This window comes from Vigna radiata, chromosome 8 (assembly GCF_000741045.1).
Source record: "Vigna radiata var. radiata cultivar VC1973A chromosome 8, Vradiata_ver6, whole genome shotgun sequence".
Taxonomy (NCBI): domain Eukaryota; kingdom Viridiplantae; phylum Streptophyta; class Magnoliopsida; order Fabales; family Fabaceae; genus Vigna; species Vigna radiata.
In genome coordinates this window covers 26,138,102-26,149,478 of record NC_028358.1, presented here as the reverse complement: position 1 = coordinate 26,149,478, position 11,377 = coordinate 26,138,102, and the positions used below count along the sequence as shown (strand labels likewise).

Genomic DNA, 11,377 nt, shown 5'->3' with positions numbered 1-11,377 from the left:
GTTAGGGTTTATTTTCTTATTAAATTGGTTAATTTTGTATAATTTATTATTTTCTTTGATTGATGATGTTTTTCGTGGTATAAATTTTGTAATTATCTGTTATTGTTTCCTTAAATGTTCAATCTGTAATTGTTTTGTAGTGCGTTTTCAGTTTAGGTTTAAATATGATTATATTTGTCGCGTTTTGAGGAGATTAAGTATGGAAAACGTTCTCGCGCTTTGGGGGTTGAGATTGATCCTGTGACACCCAGGCACTGATGAGGATGGGGAGTGATCGCCGGTGCAAGAGGCATGGACAAGGAGCGGCTCCTGGTAGGCTTCCAGTGGAAGGGCAACGTGGACGAATCGAACATACACCGGAATGAGAGGGATCTNGAGNCTGTATAGGTATGGGACTATACAGTTGAAGGATAGCTTAAAGGAATTGATTTGGCTACTCATATCAACAAATGCATTTGTTTTTCGGTAGCCTAACTCATTAGAACTCCATGGTTAAGCGTGCTTAGCCTAGAGTAATTATGGGATGGGTGACCTTCTAGGAAGTTTTCTCGGAAAGTGTGTGAGTGAGGACAAAGCACACTGGAAAGCCTCGTGTTGATGTGTGGGGGCAGTCAGCAGTCCCTGTAAGTTGTCGGGGCGTTACAGGTCCCATTAGTGTTACTTTAAATTAATTTTGTGGTCCTTGTTTCCATTTGCAGGGTAGGGATTAAGATGTTTGATGAAAGGTTTGAGGTAGTGGTCCACCACGGTGGGACCTTGATAAAAGAAGTGTCCTTTAAGTATATAGATGGGGAGATAGCTTATTGGGACATTGACCCTGATAAATTGAGTTTTTCTGAAATACTAGGTTTCGTTAAAGATTTGGGGTACGTTGAAGTACAAGAGTTATATTACAGTATACAACATGTGTTATATAAGTTGTATGACGATAAAGGAGCAATGAATATGATGAAGGTGACAAATTATTTAGGAAAAGTAAACTTGTATGTTGTACATGATGTCAATCAAATTCTTTACCTTTGTGAAGGACCTGTAGAGAGTAGTGAGGATAGTGGGGTTAGAGGATTGGGACATGTTGAGGCTGGTGATGAAATAAATGTGGAGGAACAAGTTGAACTGTAAAAGGAGGTTGAGGAAGGAGAAGTTGACTGTGTTAAAATGAGGGTGCACACAAAGGGTGACGTAGACGTACAAAATGCTGGTGACTTGGTAAGTGAGGATGAGTTGGTGATTGTGGGTGACTTGGTTAATGAGGGTGAGTTGCTGGAGATAGATGGTGGAGTAGAGGTTGAGATAGAGGGTAGACTGAAGGTGGAGACAAATGGTGGAGTGAAGGTTGAGAGAGGGTGGAGTGGAGGTGAAGACAAATGATGGAGTTGGGGTGGAGAGTGAGGAAGAAGGGCAACTAGAGAGTGAGGAAGAAGTGCAACTGGACAATAAGGATGAAACACATATGGATCATCTTAATGGTGATGAGGACGTGGACGATGATAGTGATGAACAATATAGGGCTTAAGATAGTGATAATTAATGAAGCAGAAAGACATGGTAAGGGGTTGTTAGATGATGAATGAGAGTTTGATGTGCTCTTAACTCCAAACAATAATGGAAGTGAGGAGGATGACAGCGACGATAGACCAAGTCGTGGTTCATTTCCTACATATGGAAAACAAAAGCCAATGGCATATTACAAATGAGAACTTGGAACTATATTTACCAATAAGGATGAGTTTAAGGAGGTCATTAAAAGCTATATTGTTCATGTTGGGAGGGCTCTAAAGTTTGTCAAAAATGATAATCGTATGGTGAGGGTGAGATGCATGGGTGGACAACGTAAGTCTCCATGGGTAGCTTACTATGGGTATTTGCCATCACACAAGATTTGACAATTAATGAATATTTTTATTAATGAATTTAAAAATAAATGTTATTACATATATAAATAAAAAATTTAGGCATTTATTTTTTTAATTTATTTTAAAAAAAATTAGTTTTGAAAACATTTTCTATTAGTATTTTGTCCAATTAATTCGAATCTTTAATAGTGAGATCTTTTTTAGATTGTCTCATTTTTGTTAGATTGTCTCATGAAAAGAGTAGAATATATTAGATTTATTAGAATTTGGTTTTGGTATGTATATCTAATTTTGTTAATGATTTAATTTCTTTATTCTTCTCCTTAGGTAAAACTGATTTTGTAAAGACTTGTATGAATTGTTGGGAGTTTTAAGAAGGATTACTAAGCGTTAGTTGTAGTAAAACACACTTCAATCCATTCATCCAAGTAAAGAGAACTAACCTTATTTTTTTTTATAATATTCTTTTGGGTTATGTGGAATTAATGAAATTAAGAAAATTTGTGAATGATTTATAATATGTAGTGGTTTATGAATTTAAAATGGAACTATAGTATTGTAAATGTAAACTTTGACACTTCTTAAATTTATGAAAAAAAGAATAAGATTATGACCTGAAAACCTTGAAAATCTATTGTGGTTTGGTTGACTGATTAACTCTTAAGCTAAATATCACTGGTAGCTTAGGCAAGATTTACACAGTGTGGGCTAATTTCAGTAATTGTCTTACATTGCTTAAGTGATGGATTGATTGCTCAAACAATGTAGGGTATAACTCTATCGAGAATTTACAAAGTGAGTGAGAAAGATATGAAGGTGATTCTCTCTCCTCTAGAAGCCTATCACTCAAGCGATATATTTTGTGTCTCAAGCATTAATTCTAAATGCTAAAGTGTGGCATGATGTAGTGCAAACATGTACCATGAAGCAATGACTAGTGTAAAACTAGGTTTTTAAGTATGCTAATTTAAGTCTGTTAGAAAAAATCAGACTTAAAAAAAATGTGGTTGCAATTTTGTAAATAAATGACATTACTTTACATCTCAGACTTAAATTTTACATGTGTTCAAATTTTTGACACACTTAAATTTATGTTACATCTAAAATAAAAATTAAATTTATGTTTTTAATTTTTTTAGGTTTCAGAGTGTTACAACCCTCTCATTTCTCTTCCTCCCCATCTCCCACGCGGTTTCTCTCCCTCCCCATCTCCGCACGAATAATTTGCTTTCCAATCTCTGATCCAACCGACAACGACGATCTCCGATGGCTCACTAGTAGCAATCGTGCTTAAATGTTAGTTAGACACAAGTGTTTTGAGAAAGTGGTTTAGTTTTATATTGTTAGATTTTTTCCATCATGTTAATTGCTCAATTGGACACACTCAATAAAGTAACATGTGTATTATTCAAGCAAAATGAATGTTATCTCTTTTATAAATGAACTTATATGTTAAAGTGATGATATTATATTGTGTTTGATATTATTTATACAACGTATAACTTTGTTCATGATTAGATTAATAGTATAATTTATAAAAAGTGAGAGTAATTAATTATATATTTTCTAAATAAATATGTGATATGTGTGACATTATTTTTCTAGATAGATTTAAATCCTAATTAGATTGCTTTTATATATATATATATATATATATATATATATATATATATATATATATATATATATATATATATATATATATATATATATATAAAATAAATTTAAAGACTATTACAATCTAAAATTCTATTTCTAAACATCTCAAAATATTCTATTTTAAATTTGTTCTTATACTTAAACAAAACTGACTGAGACAGATTATATATTTTTATTTTCAATAAAAAATTGGTCTATTATTTATTTGAATAACAAAAATCTAGACACACAATGTGATAGAATAAAAACAAACTCTTATTTATTCATTGAGAAAACTCGAAGTTTTGGCCCCATTATCTTCTACATAAGTTTTTCTTCCAACAATTTATTTTTAATTTCATTCCAAAATTGAAAACTACAACCTGTTCCTCTATTTTGGTTTGCACTTTCTTTGTTGTTGATTTCTTTTATCTCATAGTAATGATTTATTTTTCTATACCATACACAGGATTGCTTAAAGTTTAAGTCTTTTTTTAAATTCTTTGGTTTGAATCTTTGCTTTGATATGTTTGACTACAATATATAACCTACTTAGTCTTTAGTTTCAATTTTTAATGGACATTGCGTTTTCTATTAATTTAGAGATTAATTTTGGAATAAAATCATTGATAAAAAGTTTAATAACCATATTCAGAGATTTGTTTAAATTTTAAAATAATTATTCTGTACTTAATAAATATAATATAATATGTAACTGAACAACAACAGTTTTTAAGAAACCTCACATAATTTATTTTAATTGATTTTTAATAAAAAAGGAACAACCTAAGAAAACGTGTATTCAGTTTATATATACATATAAAAATAGGTTGAAATTTAAATTTAAAACTGAGAACACAGAATCCTGTGGCAATCGGTGATAGTCATCTCATTTCTCTATATAATATTTAATTATTACATATTAGTTTAATAAGTTTGGTAATTTAGTAATAATAAGACTACTTTTCTATTTTATATTATTCACCCCACCCAACTGCACCCCACTACGCCTGAGCGGGTCTCAGTGCGCTTTGTTTACACTCACATCTTAAGCGCGTTAACATGAACTGGGGAAAGATAACTTATTATGTTATTATTATGGAAAGAGGAAAAGATATAAGTAAAGTGAGACATGACCACTTTAAGTTGGCATTCCATATTCCATCGACAATAACTTTTCTGCCATGTTGGCACTACCAAGCCACCACCGTTGGATACGGAATGATCTGACGGGGCTCGTAGCGCCGAAACCCTCGTCCGCAAATCTCACCCGTCCCTTGCTGCGCGAGTGTGATGTATGAATAGTGAACCATTTTCTCTTTTTCCACAAGCATATGAAAAGTGGAAAGATCAGATTATTAATTAATTAATTAATAATTAATTAACTCATAATGGCATTTAATAATTATAATCCCTTTAAATGAAGTGAACTGAATGAAAATAAATACATAGAGAGGCATAGAACAGAAGTCTAAGGCTCTGCAAATTTTGAGAAGGGGTGGTTAATGGTGGAATTCCGGTGACTCGCTGGCTGTTGCGGTTTACGAAAGTTTTATCTGTGATTTTGTTTACATGAGAGGGAAGAAAGAAGAAGCTCATGGATAGAACCAGAGAATCCAGAAGACCATCCATGGCCTCCTCCACCAGACGCAGACATCGAACTATTGCTCTCAGAGACTCTTCCGGTGTTAACATGCTTTCTTCTTCATTTTCTTCTACTATTTCTTCTGTGCTATTTCTTATACTATTTCTGTTCCGTGGCAGAGGAAGGAGCTGTGGAATTACGCGAAGGTGTCAATAAGAGAGGAAGGAATCGAGATAGGGATAGGGATTCGGTGAACAGGAGCAAGCGGAGGAGAGGCTCTCACTCCCAAAGCACCGAAGAGAGCGTTGGTAACGAACAAGACGAGGATGTTGTAGACGTTGGCGTTTCTAAGATCCGTTCTCCTAATAATCCGACGTCGTTTTCCTCCGATCAGAACCATCGCCGGGTCTTCACGCCATCGAAACCGCCTCCGTTTAAAATAACGGAGGAGATGATCGGCGTGACTGTTCCCAGGAAAGCTCGTTCAGGTTGCGATTATATAAGTGCTCTTTATTTTCCTTTTAAACTTTCATTTTGGTCTCTCCCGGAAGTAACTTTTACTTTTACTTTTCCCTCCTTTTTGCTTTGTTTTGATATTCGGTGTTTGATGTGTTTCCGCAGCTTCTGCGAAAAGGTCTCATGAAAGTTTGGTCTCCGCAAGTAGCGGCGGCGGAGAGGAGCAGAATTTCCGGCAACGGTCGGATTCCCCCGGTGGAATGAGTGTTGAAGCGGCCTCGCCTTCTTCTTCGAATGTTTCTCTTAGGAAGAAGATGGTCTGTGCTAGTTTTTTTTTTTTTTTAATCTGTGTTTCGTTTTTTTGAAAAGGCTTTTTTTTTTTTTTTTTTTTTTTTTGTTGAAGGATTGTGTTCTCTGCTGTGTCTTATCTTGCAGAAAGAGATTGAAGTTGTTCCTAAGGCATCAACATCGTCTTCCTCAGACATCGAGATTGAGATAGCTGAGCTACTGTACGGTTTGAAGACTTCAAAGAACCACGAATCTTCTTCGGAAAAGCCTGAGGCAGGTGTCAATCACCGCAACGCCACTGTTCCTTGCCCCTCTAAGGATGTTGGTGGGTTTCAATTTCTGGAAGTTTTCTCTTTTGCTCTTCATTTTTCTTCTTTTTTTACCTTATCTTTTCGTTGGCATTTTATCAGAGAAAAAGAAAATGGAAGATGACAACAATTATTCCACCACGGTTTCGAATAATTCAAGTGAAGAGTTAGTCAGGATTCAGATTGAGCAACCTACTGATGTGGATTGTCACGATCGTCCATCATCAGAGGCCCCGATAGAGGGTATAGGGGAAGACAATATGAAATCTGGTTCTGGGTTTGGGGATGCTTCTGCGAATGGAAGATCGGTTTTCCTTTCAAAGAAATCGCCGTCGCGCATCAAGTTGGATTCCGATAAACAAGAATGGGCTTCCAACAGAGTGTGAGCATTAATGAACAATAGCTTTTTGTTTTGCTCTTGAATAAACATATTCTGATGCTGACCATTGTCCTCATTTCGTTTTGGCTCGATTTATTAGGATCTCGGTTGTTGCAGAGGGCAAAACCCAGCGAGTAGGCAAGTTTGAGATAGATCTGATGGTGAGAGTCCTAGTTTTTCCTGCTCTATTTTCCTTGGTTTTTGCTGTCAAATATCTGAAGAGTTCCTTTTCAACAGGCTCCTCCTCCTATGGCGCTTTCCCCTGAACGGGATGAATTGTCATCAGAAACTAAAGCTTTGGCACTGGATGCGGAAATGGTGAGTAGGTTGACTGTACATCTTGAAATTATTTTTTCTTGTTCATTTTTCTGTTTGGTGGTCCAACTCGTCAAAATTCTTTTGCAGAATGGAAATAGTGTCAAGTTGGAAACACCGGTTAAGAAGGGGAGAACTCCGGAAGAAATTCAAAAGGCGAAAATGATCGTATTTAACGAGAAGTTGGATGTGTTAAAACACGATTTGGAGAAGCCAAACGATGACGATAAGACAAACAATAAATTAGAAGAGAAGGATAGGAACAAGGAATTGCTTACCGTATCATCAAATCCCAAAGTAGAGAAAACCGGTAATTAATTTGATAATTTTTGGCTTTTTTAGCTTTTTTTTATTTTTTTATTCCGAACCATATGTCAGCTTTGATCGACCATTTTGTTAACTACAAGTCGCTCACATTTCTTTCCCTCTTCAGTTCAATCTACTTCAATGCCTTTATCAACAGCTGAATCAGGACGGTCCAGCAGTCTCCCTCCCATTGGGTATTAATCTATTATTAGATCATCACTTCCCTAGGCATATACCTTTTTCTTCATGGTTGTACTTCTCTAATTTAACTTTATGTTTGGTTATATTAGTAATGTGAATTAGCTAAGGTCGATAGTTTCAATTGGCAGATACAAGCCGCTCTCGGAGCCAGTTGTGAAGACGGAGAAAACTATAAGATCATTGACACAGCAGGTATTATAATTTTTCAAATACTTTGTTTCCTAGTTGTACGTATGCTAGTTCACTGGTTATGCTTACTGTGAGTTGTGATATAATCACTTCCAACCTATCTGTATTTAACGATGCCATTTACATTACCTTCACGCTTCATATGCGCAGCATGTGAATTTTGTCCTCTCTCAAAGACAACCGAAGAGATGTGCAACACATTACTACATTGCTTGTAACATCTTACACCAACAATTTACAAAGATGAGCCCCCCGTTGCCAGCAGCTACTGGCCCTGGTTCTCCGTGTGGCACAAAACCCAACAAAGTCAACTGTGTGCCCTCTGCAGAAAGTATGGCCGTTGGGAAGCAATCTCAAAAACACTTGGCAGTTGTAAACCAGAATTCTGCACAAGATAAAGGTTGGGCCGCCACCAGTAATGCCAATGTTACCGCAGCCAAATGTTCTAATAATGCCAATCCAATGGATTCAACTCATAGGGTGCAGCTTGTGTTCCAGCATGGTCCCAATCCTGGGCCACCGGGCAATCTAGTGGTACGGTCTTCTCATTTAATTGCTTAGATACTGCTAAAAGTAAACGTTTGACAATTTTACTGGTTTTATTGATAGCTTGTGTTGTTGTGTTGATGGGTTTTATTTTGGAGAGTAATGTGATTTAGTTTTGAATGTAGCATGGTCCTGCTTTCCTGTACCCTCCAGGGCAGCATCAAGCTTCAGTTACGGCAACTACTAATCAGGCAGGAGCTGTGAATTCCCCTAATAGCAGTTCCTCGTATAATATATCCCATAGCTCAGTAGGCGGGTCTCTTGGTACCTCCTCAACTTTGCCAGTGGTAGCTCCTGCAATGAGCTTTAGCTACCCAAATTTTTCAGCCAATGGTTCCTCTCCGTATATGACAATAGTTCACAATAATGGGTATTCATTTCCTTTCTCAACTTCTATTGGAGCAGCTGCGACAATCAGAGGTGCAAGTCCTCCGCAAGCAACACATGTGATCAGTGGGCCTTTCTACTCTTCTCAAACGTTCCATCCACTTCAGCATCCTCAGTCACAAGCACTGGTACAACCAAGTTATCTTAATGCAAGCACATCAAGCAGTTCATCATCTCATAAACAGCCACAAGTTAATGGCAGTAATATTTTGACCTCTACAACTATGGAGCAGCAGTCACAAAAGCGACAGACCTCACTCTCTCATCTACGCAAGCATGAGACTGAGACAGGTGGAGGTAATGCACATTCTGTTGCTACTCGAACATCTTTCCCTCAGAAGACTGTGCATGGGCAGAATTTTACAATTCCAGTTCAGCCAGTGAACTATTCTTTTAAGCCATCTGCAGCATCAGACATTGTTGTTGGCAATAGTGGAAGTTTTGGTGAAAAACAACAGCAGCAGCAGGCTTTAAAAGGAGGGGTGGAGAATATACCATCTCAAGCATTTGCAATATCATTTGCTGCATTTAATGGGACCAGTGTTCCTTCAAACCTTAACTTCTCATCCATGGCACAGAATCCTGTGATACTTCATAGTGTGCCGGATATAGCATGGCAAGGGTATCAAGCTGCAACCTCAACTCACACTACTCAACAGATGAATTATTCAATTACTGAAACGAAGAGTGGAGGAAATTCTTCGCACCAAGAAGATGAAAAGAAAAATGCAAATGCTAAGTCTTCAAGCAACGGACCAACCACCCTTGTTTTTGATAATTCATCCAAGAATCTTAACTTCATGCTATCTACTGGAAACTGGTCTAGTCAACCTGTTGCTTCAACTTCAATAACAAGCGTGCCTCTTTCAAGTAGTGCTTCAAGTTCTCAACAGCCACAGCATTCGCTTCAGCTTTCAAAGCAGCATGCTGGGCAACAGCAGCAACCCACTCCGGCAAATCGATACAAAGCATCATCCACTAATAGCACCCCTGGTCCTGCTACAAAATTTGCAAACAATGCCCCTGCTTTCTCACAAACTCTTACTCAATGCAAAAGTTCTAGCCAAGCTTCTCACGCTAAAGCCTCGGGTAGAACTTCAGATTCTCATGCTCATCACTCATCTATCATGACACCCAATGCTCCAACCTTCAAGAGTTTTTCTCAGGAACAAGGGAGAATTTTGTCCGGTCATATGCAAATTTCTTTTGGTGGAAATTACATAACTTCCCTGCCACCCCAAGGGCAACAAGTACTCAGTGGCAACCAGCCTATGTGTAGTACACCACCTCAAGGAAATATTAAGTCAAATTCGGAAGGAAGTAAAGTTGGTTCGTCAGTCAACGCTTCACAATTTCAACAAGCTGAAAATTCTGCTGGGAGTGGCCAAAAATCTTCTCCAGTTTGTGGGAGAAATGTCCCATCAATATTAAGCTCATGCACCAGCCACCTATCAGAGCTAAAATATTAATCACCACATAGTTTTGCTGCACAAGGAATTATCTACAATTATACTCCTATTTGGTAATCATCATATATTTTGGAGGTCCTTGCTGCTCTTCTTCATGTTTAAAGCTGCAACTCATGGGTTTTGTTACCGCCCTTGTGGTTTTGGTACGAATGGTCATGTCAGTTGCCAGGTGCTTGTATAAAAGCGATGCTGTCATTTGAACATCACTCATTGTGAGAGGGCATGCGGTATGACATTTGCTGGTGGGACACAAAGGAGTGGATAATGGAAGGAAGTTGGGATCCATTAGGCCTGCAATTTTGAAACAGTAGGTAGCATTATCTTGTCAAATTTCCTGGTTGGTTAGCTTCTGGAAGGCCTTTAAGTTCTTGTGGGATCTAATTAAGTTGACACATTAAGGGAATTCTATATATGTGTATATATATTATGATTTTTTTTAGCTCCTATAGCAAAACATGTACTTAATTCATTTTTTAATGAAAAAACCTGCAGTTGTTTCTCTTTATTTGGATGTTAATAGAGAAGGTGAATAGTTGGGATATGAAAAGACTGAGACCTAAGAGAGAACAAAACAAATGAGAATGCAAAATTTCCGGGAATGGTTCCTCTCCTTTTCTTTTTGGCGTTTCCTTGTTTCTTTCAGTGTTGTCGTAGTGTTTTTTTTTTTTTGCCATTCAATGCAGCCTCAATTCCCTGAAAGCTTAGCAGCTAGCATTACGCTGTTATGAACACCAAAACATGATATGATAGCCAAGTGAAAGAAAGTGACTTAACCTATAAGATGATGATCCTTATCTGGTGTCATTTTTCAAATGTAGACCCTTTCTCGTATGTCGCTTTTTCTTTGGTACAAGCATATGTTGCTTTTTATTTCAGACTTTTTTGTTACTTTTTTGTTGCCGTGAAGGGACTGGTCCTTTGCATGGTGCAAGGTTTGGAGCAAGGGTGACCCCTAATACTACAGTCTCCTTTGTCGATTGAAATAGAATCAAAATTTAGACATGATATGCGCACAACGGTCTATGTTACGCGACACTTTGTCTGTTGGATAAGGGAATCTACTCTATTTATATGGTCCTGATCTGTTTCAGATGCTTATAATGTCTCGTTTGAGATCATTGTCCTAGGAATTGGAATATATATAGACGGGTGATCCTCATGACATGAACCATCGTGCATATCTAACCAGGCAGAAATTTGTGTCACGTAAGTGGAGTTGTTTAAACAAATTGAGACTAACTACGAAACCCCAATATCTCCCGACAAAACATGCAAGCTGTGTCAATACAATGGGATCACAGTTATATATTGAGTATTGACTCAACTTTAACATAATTCTTTGAAAATAATCATAATCTTTAAATATACGTTTACTATATGATCACCGCTAAGACATTATTGGTAATAAATGGGTAAGATATAATAATAAACTCATTATAATATTTGTAAATATA

At 37.0% G+C, this 11,377-nt stretch overlaps 1 protein-coding gene across 1 annotated transcript; it reads left to right on the top strand.

Moving 5' to 3' along the window:
* Positions 1–4,926: 4,926 nt before the first annotated feature.
* LOC106772194 (protein TIME FOR COFFEE) lies at positions 4,927–10,428 on the top strand. The gene is made up of 12 exons (XM_014658425.2): positions 4,927–5,179; positions 5,259–5,567; positions 5,701–5,852; positions 5,971–6,148; positions 6,234–6,513; positions 6,611–6,671; positions 6,748–6,828; positions 6,916–7,135; positions 7,259–7,325; positions 7,461–7,524; positions 7,672–8,055; positions 8,193–10,428. Exons 1-12 carry the CDS (start codon positions 5,092–5,094, stop codon positions 9,921–9,923), a joined length of 3,615 nt encoding a protein of 1,204 aa, XP_014513911.1. The 5' UTR covers positions 4,927–5,091; the 3' UTR covers positions 9,924–10,428.
* The last annotated feature ends 949 nt before the right edge of the window (positions 10,429–11,377 follow it).

Excerpts from the sequence above, each read along its gene's own strand:
- LOC106772194 (XM_014658425.2), top strand. The coding sequence starts at position 5,092 with ATGGATAGAACCAGAGAATCCAGAAGACCATCCATGGCCTCCTCCACC. Across the intron at positions 7,136-7,258 it reads TCCCAAAGTAGAGAAAACCG|TTCAATCTACTTCAATGCCT; the intron begins GTAATTAATTTG and ends TTCCCTCTTCAG. Across the intron at positions 7,525-7,671 it reads TAAGATCATTGACACAGCAG|CATGTGAATTTTGTCCTCTC; the intron begins GTATTATAATTT and ends TCATATGCGCAG.